Genomic DNA, 21,067 nt, shown 5'->3' with positions numbered 1-21,067 from the left:
GAAAAATACATTTAAACCATCTGTGAAATAAGACGGAGATTAATTCTTCAAGATAACTTTTTTTTTTTTTTTTTTTTTTTTACAAAATCCAGATATCTAATAAACTGAAACTGATGGTTGTGCTAACTTGTCTCTTTCTCCTTGTGTCTCTGTAGGAAGACCTGACTTTCCTTCATGTTCTCTTCTATGTAACACAAGTTGAACTAAAATGTATCTGTGTGTTCTGTGTTACTTGCCACAGGTTTAGCCCCTACGAATGGTATAACCCCCACCCATGCAACCCCGACTCGGACGTGGTGGAAAACAATTTCACCCTGCTAAATAGTTTCTGGTTCGGAGTTGGAGCTCTCATGCAGCAAGGTAGACGCCTCTGCCTGCCCCCCTTAGCACACATCCCACTCTTTTGCTGGGGGTCCCAACTTGCTCTTGTCAGGCCCACTATGATGCATGGGTGCCTCTGTGCATGTAGTTCTAGAAGCAAATTGGTTGCTGGCCAATGGTATGAATAGGACTGTGTGGGACTTAAAAGTTTGTATTGGTGGGTGTCGGGTAGAGGATCAGGGGATTGTTAGTTGCATGCTAACTTTTTCCAAAACCACCACTGTCTTCACTCTTCAGGTTCTAAGCAGGTAAGTCCAATTTCATGTGCAAAAAAGTGGCAGAATAACTAAGACTGCCATATATATTCTTGACTTCTAACCCTACCAAATCCTGATGCCACATCTTCTCAATTGCAGATGTTTGAGATTGGGAAAGGACTATGGTGATTGAAGGACATTGGCATATGTAACCTGCATGCATCAGAATGTGTTGCATCAGAATAGCATATTAATATTTGGTTGAGCAACAAAAGACACCAGGACCTTGTTTGCGAAGTAGCATGGGTAATGTTTGAATCTGCACTGCATCTATCAAATGGAATGGTTTACAGTTGGGATTGGTTTGCTATGTAACATTAGCATTGTGAGTCTTTGCAAAATCTACACTGTGAAAGATATTTGTATTTGAGGACTGGCAAAAGCCAACCACCAGCTGTTTGCAAGGTAAATAGCATGGGTATTTTTCTTCACATTGAATGTCAAAAATGCAGAAACATTGCAGATATTTTTGCCTAGCTGTTCTGGTTGGTGGAGCAATTTGTCTGGTTATTTTTTTTTTTGAATAAATCAAAGAGCATGCTAAACAGTTACAGGGCCATGTGCAGTTAGCATCAAACTAGAGCAGAGGTTTTCAACCCTGTTTCTGGAGATCTCCTTTCCTTTCTAAGTTTATTTCCAACCTGTTTAACTGCACACCTGCCTGGGATTTTAAATTAGTCCTGAAGAGCTTGATTAGCTGGCTCAGTGGGTTTGATAAGGGAGGGAGCTAAACTCTGCAGTCATGGTTGACCCCTGAACAAGAGGGACAAGTGATATCCAGCCATGTCCTAGAATCAGTGCTTCCCAATTCTGGTCCTGGAGAACCAACAACACTGCATATTTTTGATGTCTCTCTTATCTGACACACTCATTTGAGGTCTTGGAGGGTCTTTACTAATGAGTTGATGAGTTGAATCAGATGTATATGATTAGGGAGATATTTAAAATGTGCATTGTTGTGTGTTCTCCAGGACGAGGATTTGGAACCCCTACTTAAAACGCATGAATGCAAATGTGGAAGCATCAGTGTGCATCTAGGCAACCTACCAAATCCCACCATGCAATTTGTACTGTGGATTGCAACTTTTCCTATGACCAATAATCCTCAGAAAGCAGACGTCATTAAAAAGTCATATGCTAGTGTGTTTGGATCATAGCGAAAAAGAAGGGTAGACCTATTATTTCCTGTCAAACTAATTATTGTCTAACAGCATCACCCCATAACAACATAATTATAGGGTGTCATTGGGACTGGCATTTGTTCAGGTTCCTTTGCGAGTTTGGAAGAGAAGATGTGGCATTAGGCTGAGGGCTAAACGGGCATCGATTGTGTATGTTGACTGTCTGCATGTCTCATGATGAATGAGTAATACTACACTGTAGAGAGGCTCCCCTGCCCATGGCTTGTCAGCTCCCAGAAAACTGTGGGATGGCGTGCTTGGTCATGACGTTACCTTGGGTACATGACAGTCAGCCCCAACCAGGTTATATAAGGTCACCCTGACCAAATGGTCCAGGTGATACTTTGAAATGACAGCATTCAACTTTCTTCTGAGGATGTTATTTTTTTTATTTCAATGTTCTGCCATACTATTTTTGCTTCTTTATAAAAGTGGTTGTGGGCACCAAAGCGCCTTTTCTGCTATTGATTTTGACAATCTTGTTTAAAGGTGAAATGTGTAAAATATGTGACTCTCGATTCACATACAGTTCTCCTGCCCCTTCTACACTGTGCCCGACTATGTGCTTATTTGGATTCCTGTCCAAAACTCACACCAATTATTGAGAAACATGTCGGAATGTTGAGGCACCACAATGTTTGTACTTAAAGTTGTCTCTGAAGGGAAAGGAGAATGTCTTTTAGCATCAAGAAAAATATACACATTGGCATTAACAACTGAATTGCTAGTGTATACAGGGAAAGAGTAATTCTCTCTTTCTTTCTTTCCGTTTCAATAGTTGTTCAGGCTGTCTGGGAGCTAGAGTTATATATCCAAACTCTGAACTTGATTGACAGGTCACTAGAGCATTACCTGACTGTTGAGGCCTGCTTGGAACTCACGTTTGCAGTTCAATTGCGATTCATGTAACGGCTAATCTTTTCAACAGTCCATTGTGTTTTGCATTGGATTCAATGTGCCAGATCAAAGCTTACAGCTGACTCATAGAACTTGAGAAGAAGAGCCAGTTATTTCCCTGTGCTCTTGTCCTCTGACATCTCATCTTAGTACAACTAGTTATTGTCCCGATTTTCCCCATCAATTAATTTCCTCTGCATGGCCATGCTGACAACTTGATTAAGGGATAACAGAAAATTATACGTAGGTTGTGACATAAAATGGTTCTTCATTTTGGCTTTTACCCACAAGCCAAATGGATTGAAGACTGTAGGGCAATTCAAAGACGGAAGCAAATCATGAGCCCTTTATGATTTAATACAAATCTGAGAGGCTGTAATCTAATTAAACTTGACCACATAAATTCTCCTAAAACATAAATGAATTCCCGCCTTCACTGCGTACTCGTACTTGACTTTGGCGTACTCGGTTAGCATAGATATGTCATCCCAGTTGTCAACAGGCAAGACCTTTCGCTGCAACTAGCTGTTGTGTCTGGACTGGGTTGGATCTGTGCATCTGGGCTGGTCCTCACATTGTGACCACTGCTTTACCCTGACTGCTATCTCTGCTCCTCTCTACTAGGATCTGAGCTCATGCCCAAAGCCCTTTCCACCAGGATAGTAGGAGGCATCTGGTGGTTTTTTACCCTAATCATCATCTCCTCCTACACGGCCAACCTAGCCGCCTTTCTTACCGTGGAGAGAATGGAATCTCCAATCGACTCGGCCGATGACTTGGCCAAGCAGACCAAGATTGAGTATGGAGTGGTGGAGGATGGCGCTACAATGACCTTCTTTAAGGTGAGTTCAGCCTGTCATATTGCTTGTAGCACATGTAACTTCAAGTCCTGGAGAGAACTTTTAAAAAAGTACAAAAAGGACCATTGGCCATTGTGTTTTACGGCTCATGGGCTCTTTTGTCTAATTTCTTTTAACTTAAACCAGGTGATTTATATGTTTTTCAGTTAACCAAGAGAGATAATGCACAGTTAGCCAGACACTGTTGCAGAATGGACCACATTAGGATGATGTATAACCGGATCACCCTGTCAATCAATTTTTGCAATCAGGAGTAGCTAACTCTACATTATCCTTTCCTAATTTGATTTGATTTAACTATATTTTTAATTGATTACAGCTTTACTAATCGAGTCACTAGGAAGGTCAATGACAGGGTTTTATTTTTAATATTGTTTTGCATGTTAAAGACATCTGGTGAGGAGGCATTTAAAGCTCTCATGCCAGTAGGATGCTGTGGCATGTTGAATTTTGGTGTCACAAGGGTTGTGTGAGTTTGAATCTGGTTTTCTCTGTGGAAACACCTGGAAAAAAAACACTAAATATTGAACAATTTTAAGAAAGAAATTAACTGGATAAAAAAATAATAATACATACATATAACACATATTTAGTTTTTTATTTTTTTTTATTTTATTTTTTTTTTCATAACAATAAAAATTGGTTAAAGCTTCTGGACACGGTGGAAGCAGAAATTAAAACATAAAAAAATGGTTTGATGTTAATTTACTGTCACTAAACATAAAACAAAATTTATTTTATTTGGCAATAAACAAATAAATACAAACGTTAAGATCAGAATGGATAAGTTTGAACTGGAAATGGTAAATGAAATTAAATTCTTAGGGGTCATTATTGACCACAAGACCAGTTGGAAATATCATATAAACTATATAAAGTCAAAAATATAGAAAACTCTGGCTATCATGTATAAAACAAATACAGTCATGCCCACAAATATTGGCACCCTTGGCAAATATGATCAAAAAAGGCTGTGAAAATTCATCTGCATTGTTAATCCTTTTGATTTTTTTTATTTAAAAAATTCACAAGAATGTATCCTTTCATTGGATAATAAGAATTTAAAACGGAGGGGAAATATCATTATGAAATTAATGTTCTCAAATACTCGTTGGACACAATTATTGGCACCCCTAGAAATTATTATGAGTAAAATATCTCTGAAGTATATTCCCATTTATATTCACAATTTTGAGCAATCCAGCATGATTATAAACATAAAATTATCCAGCCATTGCTTCCTGTTTCACAGAAATATAAAGTGGAGGGAAAATAAAGCCCAAATTCCCTTAATCCATCCATCACAATGAGAAAAACCAGAGAGAATATTTATGATGTGCAGCAAAAGATATTGGGGCTTCACAAACAGGTGAAGTGGCTTTAAGAAAAGAACTAGAGCAGTAAACATTCCCATTTCCACCAATAATTGGACAATTCCAGGACAATAAATAAGAATTTCCCACCAACAGAAAATTATACAAAACTGCCTGGAAGAGGGCGTGTGTCTATATCATCCTAATGTGTGGTGAGAAGGAGAGTTTATGTAGCTAAAGACTCTCCAAGGATCTGGAGAATTGGAGAATTGCAGAAAATAGTTGAGTCTCTGGTTCAGAAAACCTTTAAAAAAATTGTCAAACAGAACCTACATCACCACATGTTGTTTGGGAGGGTTACAAGAAAAATTATCCTAACTCATTCAAAAACAAAGTAAAGCATATTCAGTTATCAGCCATGATTGGAATTTTAAATGGGACTGGCTTTTATGATCAGTTTAAACTAAAAAATGAGCTTTTTAGCAGCAAACACTCAAGATGGGTTTGGTGAACACCGAGAAAAAAAGTACCCCATGTGTACAATGAAACATACAGCTGTATTTTTGATGTTGTGGACCTGTATTTCTGCTGGAGGTCCTGGACATCTTGTTTAGATGCATGGCATCATGGATTCTATCAAATACCAACAAATAAAAAATCAGTAAGTGACTGACTCTGTTAGAAATCTTATAATGGGTCATGTTTGGATATTCCGACCGTACAATAATCCAAACACAAGCCTCAGAAATAACACAGAAATGGGTCACTGAGCTCAAAACCAAGCTTCTGCTATAGCCATTCCAGTCCTCTGACCTGAACCCTACAGAAAATGAGAGGAGTGAACTGAAGAGGAGAAGCACCAACATGGAGCTGGGAATCTAAAGGTTCTGGACTGATTCTGGATGAAGGAATGGTCTCTGATCTCTTGTGAGGTGTTCTCTAACCTCATCAGGCATTATAGGAAAAAAAAAATAGAGCTGTTAAACTGGCAAATGGAGGTTTCAAAAAGTATTGAATAAAAGGGTGCCAATAATTGTATCCAACGAGTATTAGAGAAAAACATTTATTTCATAATGATATTTTCCCCCCATTTAAAATTCTTATTATCCAATGAAATGATACATTTTTGTGAATTTTTTAAATAAAAGATCAAAAGGATTAACAACACAGATGAATTTTCACAACCTTATTTGATCATATTTACCAAGGGTGCCAATATTTGTGGGCATTACTGTACATCCTTGATTCTAAATATATTGTACCAGTCTGTAATAGTGCCATACATGACTTGTTGTGTAGAAATCTGGGGAAATACAAATAAAACAATAGTAAAACCAATAGTTAATCTGCAAAAACGTGCAATACGGATTATAAATAAAACTGATTATTGTCATCCAACAAACAAATTATTTTGAAATTCCAGCCTATTAAAATTTAATGACTTAGTGGAATTTAAAATAGTCAAAATAATGTTTAAAGTAATAAATAATATAGTCCCAGATTGTGTCCAGAACTTGTTTCAGATGAGATATACTTCTACTACCTTAGAGGAACACTTATGTTCAGTAAACCTCAAATTAGAACCAATGTTGAATAGAGAAGTCTGTTGGTTCAGGGGGTAAAACAATGGAATAGTCTTGATGATGACCTGAAAACATGTAAATTCATTAGAATTTTTAAGAAATTAAAAAAAAAGAAAGAAAAAAAAAAGATTATACTATATAAAGCTGACTGAATTTAAACCTTTTTTGTTATTGTATGTAAGATTACTTTGGGTCTGTGTGTTGTGTGTAAAACAACTAAGGTGTAAAAAGGGTCGGCACAATAAGCGTAAGCTTCAGCCGACACCTTTATCAGTCGAAATTTCCTTTCTTTTTTTTCCTTTTCTTTCCCAGTTTGTTTGCTTGTAAATTGTTTATTATTATTTTGGAAGTTGCCCGAAATAAACGAATAAATCAATCAATAACGATGACAGGGTGAAAACGCTATCAGTGTTATATCTTATCAGAATGTCCTCATTTGAAATCTCAGCTCTCAAAGGGGATCTGAAGTATGCAATAAAAAGCTAAATGTTTAAGAATGTAGACTTTATACTTGACCTAATAATTGAGGTTGGGTTTTCAGAGCTTTTTATCGCTGTGGACTGATGGAAGTGACAAAGGTTGAAAGCACTTTATGACTGCACACTGTTTAGAGTCTGTATGCGGGAGATCCACTCTGCATTTCTTTATTCAGTCCCAAAGGGCTGTGAACATGTTCACTGCGACACTAAAATTCCTCTTATTAAGTCAATATTTTTGCTCTGAGATCACAGCATGGAGAGTGTCCCCTCAGTGTGGTTTTGATTGGCCAGCGTTTGTAACCAGTTCAGTGAAATCCTCGGCCACCTCTGTACCAAAAGAGGAGAGATCTGGTGTCAGTCTTTCCTATCCGCCTCTACTATATCTTGTAAATTTTCAGAGAAACGTTAAGCATATAATGATGATCTGTTATTCATTAAATGCTACTATAATAGACATTTAAACATAATTATAATCTATATTAGTTGTGCTTTGTTTATTTTAAACTTTAGTCAGCAGAAATCAGATTTTACCCTGTTTGCTTCACTGCATAATCCTTGCCTTATTGTGAACAGTTAATGCAGTAGGGTTTAATTATTTATTTATTTATTTTCTCAAACACGCTTCTTACTTGTTCTAACCTTTTTGTTCAATCTTTTTTTCATGGTCTACTCAGTTCCCAAAGGACAAAATCAAGTCCCGCTCAACATTTTTGTCTTCATATTCAGTAACATCCAGGTTCAATTTCATAGCATTATTACAAATTATGGAGGTAAAAAGTGTTGCTTTCACTCTGACAAAGCAGACACACACAAGATGTGTAAATATTGAAAGTAAAAGACATGTTATTGCAGATAGCAACACTAGAGAAGATTACTGGAGAGAGAGAGAGAGAAATGTAGCTCTTTCAAAGCATCCTGGCCCTGACAACGCCTGTAATCCATTGCAGTCAGATTTTACAGGAGCAGCAGATGTTCAGAGAGCTGAACACATATGCTCTTTTAGCAGGTGCTGATGTATTGAGTGATTGAGTGGCAGTGTGAGTGATTGACGGTTTGATAAACTGCCTTTATTGATTCTGTATAATGCTCTACAGAGAAACGGTCATGAAACTCAATAGTATCAAGAACACTGCACTTTAAATTAGATAGGTTCCTTTTATGTTATTTAAATACAAACATTTAGAATCATATCTAACGCAACTATATATAAACCCTTTGCGGCTGAAATAGTTTTGTGTTTGGGGTTTTCGGTTCTTTACATCTCTGCTTTCACAGCTGGCTTCTTCAGCTGCTATTGATTTGCTGTTATTACAAGGCAAATAACTCTAATCTACTTCTGTAGAACTTTGTGTCTCATTCACTAGCTGTGCATATGCACACATTTGTGCTTGAAACCTAAGCATGAACATATTCACGGACAAACCATGTTGCATCAATAAAACACTAAAGTACTAAAATGTATCCTAAAGCTACTAATAAGGGACAACTGAGATCACCAGTATAAGGATGGTTTTATAATCACGTTAAGATTAAATGTTGTACATTCTTAAGAATCTTGCAGTACGTGCTCTCAGGATAGTGCACATCCTTTGAAAGTCTCATATGTTTGGTCAAACACAGTAAAGGATATGGAAATGGTCTGGATGTGTTTTATGCAAATTACTAATCTGTGGGTACTGTATGTGGTCACTCATTTAGAATTCTCCAAATGCATTAAGATTAGAATAGGGCTAAGAGCATATTCCAATGCATGCACACGTGTAAAATCTTTGCCTGAATACATGGAAGTATTAATGAATGAGATCATTCTTTCTTGATTTACCATAATATGCACAAAAGCTTTACCCCATTTTTAGTAAGAATACTATCCCAAAGGATATTTACAGTTTGACCAATTTTTATTTATAACACAAAAGTCATAGTGCACACTACAGTTTCTGGGGTCATGGCCTCCCCGATGCCTATATTAAAGGGGGCATCAGATGCAATTTTTAAATCCATATTTAAAAATCCGGCTGTTATGAGATCCCTGTCAAAATGACTTAGTTCTGCCCAGGTCCTTTCCATGATAGTTGATTGACAAGGCCGTCTTACCTTTGACCCGCCCTAATTGAGCTGGGAGCTGTCCACCATTGTGTCGATGGTGCAGGGGAAGACAAGAATGTCTCAGATTAAGCGATTGAGAGATAGCAAATGTCTTCTGGCCCAGATCCTTTGGCCCAAGTGCTGCAAAAAATGATGTCTCTAAAGTGGCCCAGAACTGGATTAAAGACAAGGGCCACACATAGGCCATAACTGGCCCGAATCTCACCCAGTTAATCACCCTTAACTGGGCCAGGCCAAAACAGGTTTTATTATTGGTGCCAATTCTCAGGCTTAAGTAAACCAGAATCCCCATATCTGAGCCACACCTGAGTCTTATACAGTCCAGACCCAACCCAGACAGAAAGCAGTTTTCACTCAGATCCAGCCCACATTTGGCCTGCATGGATTTAACACTGGTCAGATGTGGGCCGGATCTGAGGTAAAGTTTAAGATGGAGGTAAATTTTAAGATTATGAATTTTTGGTAGCACTGTTAATGCATATAAACTCTTGTTTGCTTCTGTGATAATATACACTGAAAATAGAATCTGTAAAAACTATTTTGTATTATATATATATATATATATATATATATATATATATATATATATATATATATATTTTTTTTTTTTTTTTTTTTTTTTTTTTTTTTTTACAACATCAGACTTAACAGTGAAATGGTCTGGGAATGCTGTCATGTTAGGCCACTTGTATGGGATTCTTCTGAAGAGTTCAGAATGGTTATTTCAAATTACTGCATTCTCAAGCCCTCAAAACTATTGTTGGATTTTAGCATCTTATTGTTTTATTGATGAATAAAAAAATAAAAAAAGAGTAATATATTCTGAGGTTTATTGAAATGGCCGCTAGCGAATGTCTGATGAGACACTGGGGAGTTTGAGCTGGATGCCAGCACTAATGGGAGCTCACAGTTATAATCCTTTGATCACTCCGTTATGCACTATGTTCCTCAATATACTTCACCTGTCCTGTAAAAATGATTACTTTTTGGGTAGTCTGTGGGATTTTACTTTGAAACATGCTCGATGAGAGTTATTATGCTGCGTAAATGTTTGAGAAACACACTCCAGCAAGCTTAATGTGTGTTCTTTTATCTGGCAGTGACATCCCTGAGGGGGCGATAGAGTTTACTTTAAGTATCTGTCATTAAAACCAGATTATACAGGAGGTTCGCTATAAACATGTCAACCAGTTAGCTAACTTTAACTAAATTACATAGCAAGAGTCTCTTCCAACGTGAAAGAGAAACTGTCCATTAAAAAGAGTTTGCTAATTCTGACAATACTGAATACATTGACAAAGAAATCCAGCTTTTTTGTACAGTAAGCTTATGTACGACCAATGACTTGTGCATACACTATATGGACAAGAGTGTTGAGATGCCCCCCTCTTTAGAACAGAAAAAGGCACTCCAAAACTGTGGCAACAAAGATGGAAACATAATTCATGAATTTAAAAATGTTATTTCCATCTATATATATATCTATATATAAGCGTCTGACTTCACTCATATGTATAATCATTGGTGTTTGTCAGACACGTGCACAGGTAGGTCTCATAAATAAATCTGTGGTATTAATCAGCCTTTACCTCTATCTGTTTTACAAATATTTAGCCAATGAAACATTAAATAGAGCTTGTAACTAAAATCTTGTTGTATCCGCTCAAACTGTCAGTAAAACCTCATAACTCCACCCACTCTATCTCGATTGAATCAGAGCCAGAATGAACTGAAGTTCCACAGCAGCAGTGTTGCCAAGTGTGCAGATTTAAGGAACCTCAACAACATTATATTTAACTTCTGGAATGTGAATTTACAAGGGGAACCCTGCCAAAAATGTGTATATTTACCACCATGAACGCAATTTTTAATGGGGGACTCAGAGATGGAAATGCGATTGGGCTATTTTTTTGTAACAATTGGGCAGGTTTTGTTGTGAAAACCTGGCAACCCTGGCCTGCACAGCAGCTGAACAAAGTCTTGCAGCGGTAAAAATCTTGTTGTTTGAACAAATATAGCATGTTATTTACGTAAGAAGCACTATGTCTATAAAGGCTCATATTTCAGGTATTTGAGGTCTGAGACAGGTGGGACGGAGAAAGGGGGCTAGCATTTGCCTTAGTCATAGCCAATAGACCGCACTTAAATAGCCTGTGCATACAGACAGCAGCCTAGCAATTCAAAAACCCCAAAACTGCATTTGAGTGATCATAATCACCTAGGTAAAATATATTTTCTTCTTTGATTTATGATTGCTAATACACTTAATTTGTTAACATTTAATCATATTATATGGTGGTCGCATTGTCAATCCATGTTTACGCTAATGTGTTTTAACAAGTATAAACGCAGTAAAACATTTTTTTTTTTTTTTACTACAGTAATGTTGTAGTAACAAAAAAAAAAACAAAAAACTTAATCTTTATGGGCCCTATTTTAACGATCTGAAAAAGATCTGTGTCAAAGCGCGAAGCGCAAGTAACTTTGTGGACGGGTCTCGGCGCTGTTGCTATTTTCCAGGCGGGATAAATGGCTCTTGCGCCCGGCGCAAATCTAAAATGAGTTGGTCTGAAGTAGCTTCATTATTCATAGGTGTGGTTTGGGCGTAACATGAAATAAACCAATCAGAACTTCATCCAACATTCCCTTTAAAAGCAGGTGCGCAAGTTCCATTATAGATTGCTATTATTATGGCGTATTTACCAGGCGCACGCCAGGAGCGGTTCACAGCCGAGGAGACTGATGTTCTTGTAAGAGCAGTGAAAGACAGAGAAGTTGTGTTGTATGGGGATGGGAGAAACCCACCCAAAATAGCGTCGGTTAAACAGGCGTGGGAGGAAATAGCCACAATTTGTCAGATGTCCTTATGTACACATATGTCTTGCCACTATTTGGCCAACAGGTCTGATCCTTAATAACTACAATTAGCCTGAATAATTTGTAAGCTAGATTTATGCCTATTTTTTCACATCTTCGTGGCACACCACAATGATTTCCGTCATCTCACGTGTTAATATTTTTTTTTTTAATTTTTTTTTTTTAGTAACAATTTATGATTTGCAAAAATAACTGTTGCATCTGTGTAGATTACATGAGCAAAGTGTATGCGCGTTGTGCACGCTATACATTATCGTCAAGCATGCGCCCTTAAAATAGCATAATGAACACCGCGCAACGCGCCACTGACTTTAGACTAGGTTTTTTCTGGTCAGTGGCGCAATTGTTTAATGGAACAGCAAAATAGCACCAGGGATTGTTTGCGCCGGAACACGCCTCCTTTTCTGCGCGAACCGCCCAGGGAGCGCAAGTTCATTCACTAGTTTAGCGACGTGCTTCTGTGGAGGGAAAAGCGCGCTTTGCGCGGGTGCAAAATAGGAATGACACATGCGTTGGTGTACAAAGTCAATTGCGCTGGGTGCAAGATAGGGCCCTATATTTTTCATGCAGATTTTTATTTTATTTTATTGCTAGTAAAATGTCAAGATGAATATATATATATATATATATATATATATGTATATGTGGCCGAAGCAATTTAGATTTTCTTGATTGCCCATGCATACGTTTTTAGTGTGTATCAAATGTATTACATCTTGCTTTAGAGGAACGTTTATTAGTTATTCTCCCAGCCGTTATCGTATTGCAATGTATTCTAAGAATATTTTTTGGCAGCCGCATTTAATATTTTTGATCAGTTTAGGCCTTTTTGATATTTCAAATAACCAGCTTTACAGGGTAAACAAATACAACTTTTGATTTTAGTAATGTGTCATTAAATGTTGATACTATATCATAGTAGTAGAGATTATGGCCATTTTAGGCGGCCTCCATCTGGAAGCCAAGCGCTCCCCGTGCTGAACATACTGCCCTAAGGCTGACACATTAAATTATAGAATAATCTAACCCATGAAAGCAGGTGGAGAACACAGCAGACACGTACTGGCCAGATATAGTCCTCCCCTTCTCTGGAGGTTTGCTTTCTTTGTCCTTCTCTGCTCTGAGGCATCTTATTATCTGTCACGTCTAGTATGCCACATTCTATGCTTCAAAAGATATTATGATCAAAAAGAGGAGCAGGCTCACTGGGAAAGCAGCCCGACCTCTCTCTCGCTCTCTCTTTTCCTCTCTCTTATCCTTCAGTATCAAAACAACCTTTCACACAGAAGAGCACACCTTTTGCTCGCTTTCTAGGCTGCTGTTCCTCAGTCACATCTGTCTCTCTGTAAGAGTCGGGAAGAAACTGTTTGCTGACCGTCTCTGCTGCTTTCATCGTCATTTTCATTTGTAGAGAATGTTTTTTGTGGAACGTGAGGCCAGTTCCCCATTTCAAAACCCTCACCAGCAGATTCTCATATTTCCTCTGCAATATCGGTCTTATCAGTCCTCAGTGAGTTTTTCTGTTCTTGGGGTCCTATGAGGAGGACCCCTGGACCTTTGAGATGAGCTAGTCGGAGGAAGTGAATCACAGCTCCTGATGGAATCGGAGCAGCAGTTAAAGAGAGCAGCCCCACCTGTGGAGAGATGCAATGATGTTTGTAGACCCTTGTGATTTAACCCTTCCAAGCACATCTCAAATCACTGTTCATTCTGTGCTGGAAGTTTCAGCTGAAATCGTTTGGAATAAAATGGCTGAATCCTTTTTCTTACTAGAACAAATTTTAAAAACACAAAAATGACACTGTTTTGTCTTGCCAATTTTTTTTTTTTTTTATTGAAGTGACAGTAGTTGATACTAAGTGGCACAGTCATAATGTGTAGATTTTATTTTTTTTTACAAAAAAAAAAAAAATAATAATAATAATAATAATAATAATAATAATAATATATATATATTCAAATATATATATATATATATTCAAATATATTCAATTTTTTTTAAATAAAGGAACATCTGGTATAACAATACGGAGTACATTTCATTTTTGATAATTATACTATTGTTTATAGTATGGCAACAATGAATGTCTGTGAATAAATATTGAATGTAATTTTGCAATTGTGTAGAAGTGTTGTTATAGTACTAAAAAATGTCAGTATTCGTTACCAACACAAGTGAAAATCCACCATTCTCAAATTGTTGCTATACTTTCATTAAATCCAAACTTTGAACATGTCTCAAACACTTGTTGAAAGCCCTCCTTCTGAATTATGAAATGTTTCAGTTAGCTGACCCAATGCATTGTGGTTTTGTGAACCACTTAAAATGTGTTCTGGAAATGACCCACCCCATACCATAACCATGAGTTTCATCTGCTCAGCTGTAAATAATAATGATGGTATCAATTTTGCCATACCAATTTGAGCATGATTCAGAACCATGAGAATGTTTACTACCTAAAAAAAACACAGATTTTACAGGAATTTTCAGTTTGTGTGCCTGTGTTTTCATGTGTCTTAATGTGCATTATTAAGTACTAATAAACAGCCACTATGGTAGTAAAGTGAAAGTGTTACTACTGTACATACAGTAGGATGACTGCATTATTAGTATTCTGCTCAGAGATTTCCAGATCTTCATCAGTCTCTGTTGTTCTGTCCTTTGACATCCGAGTGCTCAGATCAGGCAGTGCGCTGGAGTTTTCCAAAATCTGCACTTTCATGAAATCTTTTTGCTAGAATCAATTAACATTTCAATTCTTTTTTGATCACACTTTATTTTAGGGTCCAATTCACACTATTAACTAACCATTAACTATAACTTTTGCCTCAATTAACTTCATATTTGATGCTTACTCATAGTTTATAAGGTAGTTGTTAAGTTTAGGGAATTGGGTAGGATTATGGATGTCATGCATTATATGTACTTTATAAGCACTAATAAACAGCCATAATGTTAATAATACACATGCTAATAAGCAACTAGTTATCAGTGTGAATTGGACCCTATACTAAAGTGTTACCTTTTTTTTATGTGGTGGCTAGTGTATATACATAGACAAGGCACATCTGATATTTCAAAAAGATGCAGTTATTTGTTAAGTATTTATATGAGGCCTAATCAAAGGCATTTTGACGAGTCTAACAATAGAGACCCAAGAGACTTTGTGCCATTACGCACACACACAAACATGCATACATAATCAACCTCCCTTCCCTCTGAATTCTCCTTTCCTTGTGCACATTACATCTCTGTGGTTCTTTCTCACAGCACAAGCTACTAGTCTGCTTTTTGTAAAATGAGAAGTAAGCAGCTTTTTTTAAATATCTTTACATTTTGGTCTGTGTGAGAGATGTATTCTGTTAAACTGCCGCACTGTCGCCTTCCTACGTGTGTCATTATAATGAGAATGTGAATTAAAATGGACAGCCACCTGCCTGCTGTAGTTTCCAGCATCATTATCAGTGGCTGAGCTATGGGTAAGGCCATGAGATGTTTGCTTTGGACTGATCTCCTTCATTGCACTCGGCCTCTCTGTGGAATATCTCACATAGAAAAAAAAAAAAAAGATGAGCGATCTACACAGCACTGTGTGCTGGAGAACTCAAAGCTTTAGTGAGGATATTTACAGTAAGATGGTCTTATAATTTTTGCTAGATTTATGGCTCAATACATTGTTTAGAGCACAGAAATATATAATATCTGAAAAATAGTATTAGCAAAATGAATGTTTCACAACTGCACACTGTAAAAAAATATGAAGTGTCATGTAGGGAATTCTAGGAGTGTCAATTATTTTTTTCCCCTGTAAATTATACAATGACTTTTCCTTTTTCGCTTACCAAAACCATATTTTTAACAGTTTTTTACTGTAGCATTTTTTTACAGTCTTTTACTGTTAAAATCACATTTATTTATTTATTTTTTTTTTTTATTATTATTTTAAAGTGCAATTAATAAAACATAATTGTTTAGTTAATGTTTTTTACACATTTATTTAATTGACTGTTCCTTCTGTGATTTTTAAGTGCTGGTAATGACAGTTATTTGAATTGATTTGTGTGCAAAATATAGTTTATAATTTGGAATGTCAACAAAAATTTATGTTCATGGTGGAATATAATTATTATTGAAGCTAAACATATACAGCAAAACTCCAGGCCAGTAGTGAAAACATTTGTACACATGATTATATCAATAAGTTGTGAGCAAATAAAGAAATATTGAAAAATGACATTGAGATCACAATTTTGATGCAGTTTTTTTGCAGTTGGAATGATTCCATTAACGTTCTACAAAAATTAGATTTTTCCCGATTGCATTACTTTATAACAGAATGACACATTAATAAATATGTAATAATTGCAATTTGATTAAACATGTTTAATACCTTTGTCTTATTTAATGCATTTAACAGGTTTATTTAATTTGACTATTTCTTGACTGATTTTTAAATATAAAGTTACTTGAATTGATTTCTGTATAAAGTATATGTTCAAATCAGAACATCAATGGTAATTGATGGAATTTCCATGTTATAACAATGTAATAACACACTATTTAACATGGAAAAAATGCAAATGCATTTAAATATATTTATGCTACTCCTCCAGCATAAAAAAAACATGAGAACTACATTGTATTTCAGCTCAAATACACCCCCCTAAAGCGTCCTAGACTTTTGTTTTAATATGACACTTTATGTAATAGTACTTCACCATCACATATGATAAGTGGAGTTTAAACACTGATTAAATGTGTTTTACACAACATTAAAGTTTATTAAGAAATAATGGGCCATTTCACTTTAATGTAAGCTCGTACTGCTTAACATTCAGCTCTGGATACTCTAGGACTGAATTCTTAGGCAGAGATGTGGACACATTTAGACATCAATTAAGATCCTTATCTGTCCTTTTAGAGTGCTTCATTTTAATATTAATGTGATGGTTTGAAGTTGTTCTATGGCAGTTTAAGCCTCAACTGCATGAAGTAAAGGATAGTTAACATGGGTTCAGCATACTGTTTAATTGTCTGGGAATTTGAACCGCAAGTCATTTTTTAAGCACCACCACTGTCCCAGCCAACAAAGTGGTCCAGTGATGAGGAATATTTTTATGCCAACCCAGAAATTCACCCTGGTTCCCTCAACCAATACCCAATATGATTTGCCCATTGGGTTTTGGATTATTGCAGAAAATAAGACAAACTAAGTGAGTCTTTTTTCTTTTCTTTTTTTTTTTTTTAGAATCTTCACAAATGAACACAACTTGAGTTAAACTTGTAAGCTATAAATGAACTACACAGTCACATGACTTTATCATCATCAACAATTACCTTTTGAACTATCTTTCAGTCTTTATTTAAAGGGATATTCCACATTAATCACTTACCCCCATTTTGTTGCAAACCTGAAAAAGCTTCATTAGTCTTCGGAACACAATTTAAGATATTTTGGAGGAAAACCTTGAGGTTGACTGTCCCATAGACCGCCAAGTAAGTTACACGGCCAAAGTCCAGAAAAGTTTGAAAGACCGTCAGAATAGTCCATCTGTTATCAGTATCAGCGAATAAAACAAAAGCAATGACTTTATTCAACAAATCCTTTGTCAACTGTCTCCTGTCAACCGTATTTCAAGGAATTGTTGAATAAAGTTATTTTTGTTTCATTCATGTACAAAAAGTATTATTATCACTTCATATCGTTGTGGTTGACATTCTGATGATGCTTTTAATACTTTTCAGGACCTTGACAGTGTAACTTCCTTGGAGTCTATGGGACAGTCATAAGCCTCCCGGTTTTCATCCAAAATATCTTAAATTATGTTCTGAAGATGAGCAAAGCTTTTACAGTTTTGGAACGACATGGGGCTAAATGATTAATGACAAAATTTAGATTTTGGGGTGGAGTACCCCTTTAACAGACATTTTTAGACACTTGTTAGCAATGGCCTCTTTCAAGATAAGTAAAAGCTTTACACAATCTCATGGTGTTATCTTATATAATTTAGTGAAAGAATAAAATATCTTGATCATGTCTTCACTACAGATCTTATTTCAGCATTTACCAAAAACCTGTTAGAAAAACCCATTGACTTTGGAACGATGGAACCAGAAGTGCTAAAAAGCTAATTTGTTTCCAGGATTTGGCCTACATAAATATGTCATCCCTGCAATACTATCTAGGCAGAATGGAAAATAAAATGTCCACACAGGAGCCAACAACAGGCTCATATGTTTATTTCTTCACTTCCATTACATCAAGAATGTGTGTTTTGTTGTATGTTTCTCAGTAAAAGCTCATAGGTGTTCCTTCACAGTCAAAAAAGCTGGTTGAATATTTTCAATCTGGAACATGTCCTTCTTTTATTTTAAAAAGCATATTACTTCCAAAATAACATCTATTTATCAGAAGCAACCAATTTTTTTTCTACCATTTTCCTCAAAGTCATAACAGATCATTAATTTGTTCCAATTTCATTCTCTTGTCATCTGTAAGAATAACAGCAACAGAGGAGGATGCTTCGCATCTGATTGTAGTGTGCAGTAAATTAATCAAAGCCTCAGAACAGATTGAGAACCAAGAGCAGATTAAAGTTGTGCAATCTGTGAACACTTCAGCATGATCAAATTCTTCGACAAATCACTTCTAATCAATCCACACAATCAACCAAAATACACAGATAGAATCACAGGAAGAATGGCATGAAAATGAGAGAGAAATACTAGAGAAGTGACACAGAGGGACTTTCCTCACCTCACATTTAAAGAATTGTGGGGGTTGATCGGTATCAAGAAGCAATTTTATTGCATATGGTCCAATGGTAAGCTCCGCTCCAAAACCTAGTGGACTGCCTTCACAAAAATCTATGTATAAGTTGAATATTACAATACACCAATGATAAGAAATATGCATTTGGTTATTTATTCCTTGAGATTTTCATTTCCATCTCTTTCTTTCTGTCTACCTGTATATATCTCAGCCCCCATGGTTTTGCTTCATCAGCAGGTATAGTCTACATGTGCAATCGGCTGATTTGTCAAGGGTAACCCCAGAAGATTCTGATAGGCACTTGGCAAATCACCCAGTTGATCTAAAATATCGACTGGCCACAGAAAGTCATTACACACAATAATGGCAGGCAGGACCTTGAGTATGTGACTTAATTAGGTTTCAAATGCCAGCAGATGTGTTCTCAGATGCACAAAAAGACCTGAGTTTAAAATGGTTGAAGATTCTTTGTAATTGACAACAGTTTCTTTAGCTACTAACCTTAATATCTAAGTTGATTAGGGGTTTATTTGTAGTTCTGCTGGAATAAGATGGTATTATTTTGTATGCTGAATTTTGCATGCTGTCGGTACACATTTCAGTTTTGGAGATTAGTCAGGATTAGTCATAAACAGATTTGTGCGCTTCTGCCACAATTTGTGCCGTAGTAATCATGTAAAAGGGGCAAAAATATGACATTTTTCTCAAAAAGATTATTTTGAAAAATACCTGCATATGCTTTGCGTACCCAGCAAGAGAGCAATGTGAGCGAGAAAAGCTGGTCTGTGGGTGGTTTATTGATAATTCAATGTGATCTCATTAAAATTTCAGGCATACGACTTTAGAGACAAATATTTGTGAATCGTTTGATGTTCATAATTGTGGATTCAAGCAGATACAGTTTTATTTTTATAATTCATGATATTAATTATTTTTATGTTATATGGTATGTTATACCACAGTTATTTAATTATTTATTTATTTTTCCATATGTTTAAGTAATTTGACTTTTACAAATATATATATATTTCTAAAAACTGGTCAAAGCCAATGTCAGTTTAAACACAAATCAGTAAAAGAGTGAAACATGATGCAGGTAACAAAAGTTATTCATACAAAGAGTGCAAATGACTTTACTTTTATTAGCTCCTATTGATTTCAATTACAAAATAAGTTGTCATTAAAAAGGCATTTCTCTAAAAACACTTTCTATATAATTTAGTGATAAATGAAAGTTTATTTCTAAAGTATGTCCATGCTAATTTTAGAAGTTGTCAATAGTTTGCTATTGTGGGTTCCAGTGTCTATCCAAATAGATTATGTTTAAGATTAGAACATTTGGTACTGCAGTTTGTGATTTAGTATTATTGTTATTATTATTAGAGTTATTTTTTGTTGTTGTTGTTGGTTTTGGCTCAAATTTATTGGTCTGTTTATTCCCAGTTTTCTTTACTGTTTATTATTGATATGTTTACATTTAATGTCAGATTAGAGGGAAAGCATGCTGTCTGTCAAATAGCATTTGTGTATTAAAAGTCTGATAATGAATTTGACTTCTTGTCCCAGAAAACGAAGATCTCCACGTATGACAAGATGTGGGAGTTCATGAGCAGTCGAAGACATTCGGTGATGGTGAAGAGCATCGAGGAAGGAATTGAACGTGTGCTCACCTCTGATTATGCTTTCCTTATGGAGTCCACCACCATCGAATTTGTCACTCAGCGCAACTGCAACCTCACGCAGATCGGAGGCCTCATAGACTCCAAGGCCTACGGAGTCGGCACCCCAATGGGTAAGGCATATTTGAATAATTTATCAGTGGATCCATTCTTAGATTTTCAAAAAGCATCGCGATTCCTCTGGAATCGATTCTGAGCTTAGATTTTAACAGCAGATGGCGGTCTAATCTAGTTTTTATCTGCACACTCAAATGCTCATGAAGAAGATTGCTAAAGAGTGCTTGTGCGTTCTGCTGAGTCATGTCATTTCACTTAGAATGTTTTTTTATGATGCAAGATTCATGTAAACACAGCCCACTGTGAACACCTTTGTAATTTGCTTCAACCTTTTTGAATTTTATGAATAATTATTTTAGGTTTAAGTGTCTGTAAGGATTTTGGGAACGAGCAGAGTAGGGGTGTTCCTAAAGCATGCAGTGCCATCTGCTGTTCAAAACTAAGCTCAGAATCGATTCAAGAAAGAATCGCGATGCATTCGGAAAATCTCAGAATCGATGCTGAATCATTTCTCGATTCGCAATGCATCGATTTATTTTCCCATATATATATATATATATATATATATATATATATATATATATATATATATACATATATATATATATATATATATATATACTT

General features: G+C 36.0%; 1 protein-coding gene across 3 annotated transcripts in view; it reads left to right on the top strand.

Annotated features, from left to right (window-relative positions):
• grik2 (glutamate receptor, ionotropic, kainate 2) overlaps positions 1 to 21,067 on the top strand; it is a 182,297-nt gene that overhangs the window by 143,382 nt on the left and 17,848 nt on the right. For all 3 annotated transcript variants that reach the window (XM_026272436.1, XM_026272437.1, XM_026272438.1), the window contains 3 exons: positions 242 to 360; positions 3,341 to 3,558; positions 20,274 to 20,499. In XM_026272436.1, the coding sequence (XP_026128221.1) occupies positions 242 to 360; positions 3,341 to 3,558; positions 20,274 to 20,499 (563 nt within the window). The remainder of the gene's footprint in view (positions 1 to 241; positions 361 to 3,340; positions 3,559 to 20,273; positions 20,500 to 21,067) is intronic.

The sequence above is a fragment of the Carassius auratus genome, chromosome 9 (genome assembly GCF_003368295.1).
Source record: "Carassius auratus strain Wakin chromosome 9, ASM336829v1, whole genome shotgun sequence".
Taxonomy (NCBI): Eukaryota; Metazoa; Chordata; class Actinopteri; order Cypriniformes; family Cyprinidae; genus Carassius; species Carassius auratus.
Note: the sequence above shows the minus strand (reverse complement) of the source record. Positions and strands in the feature narration are given on the sequence as shown.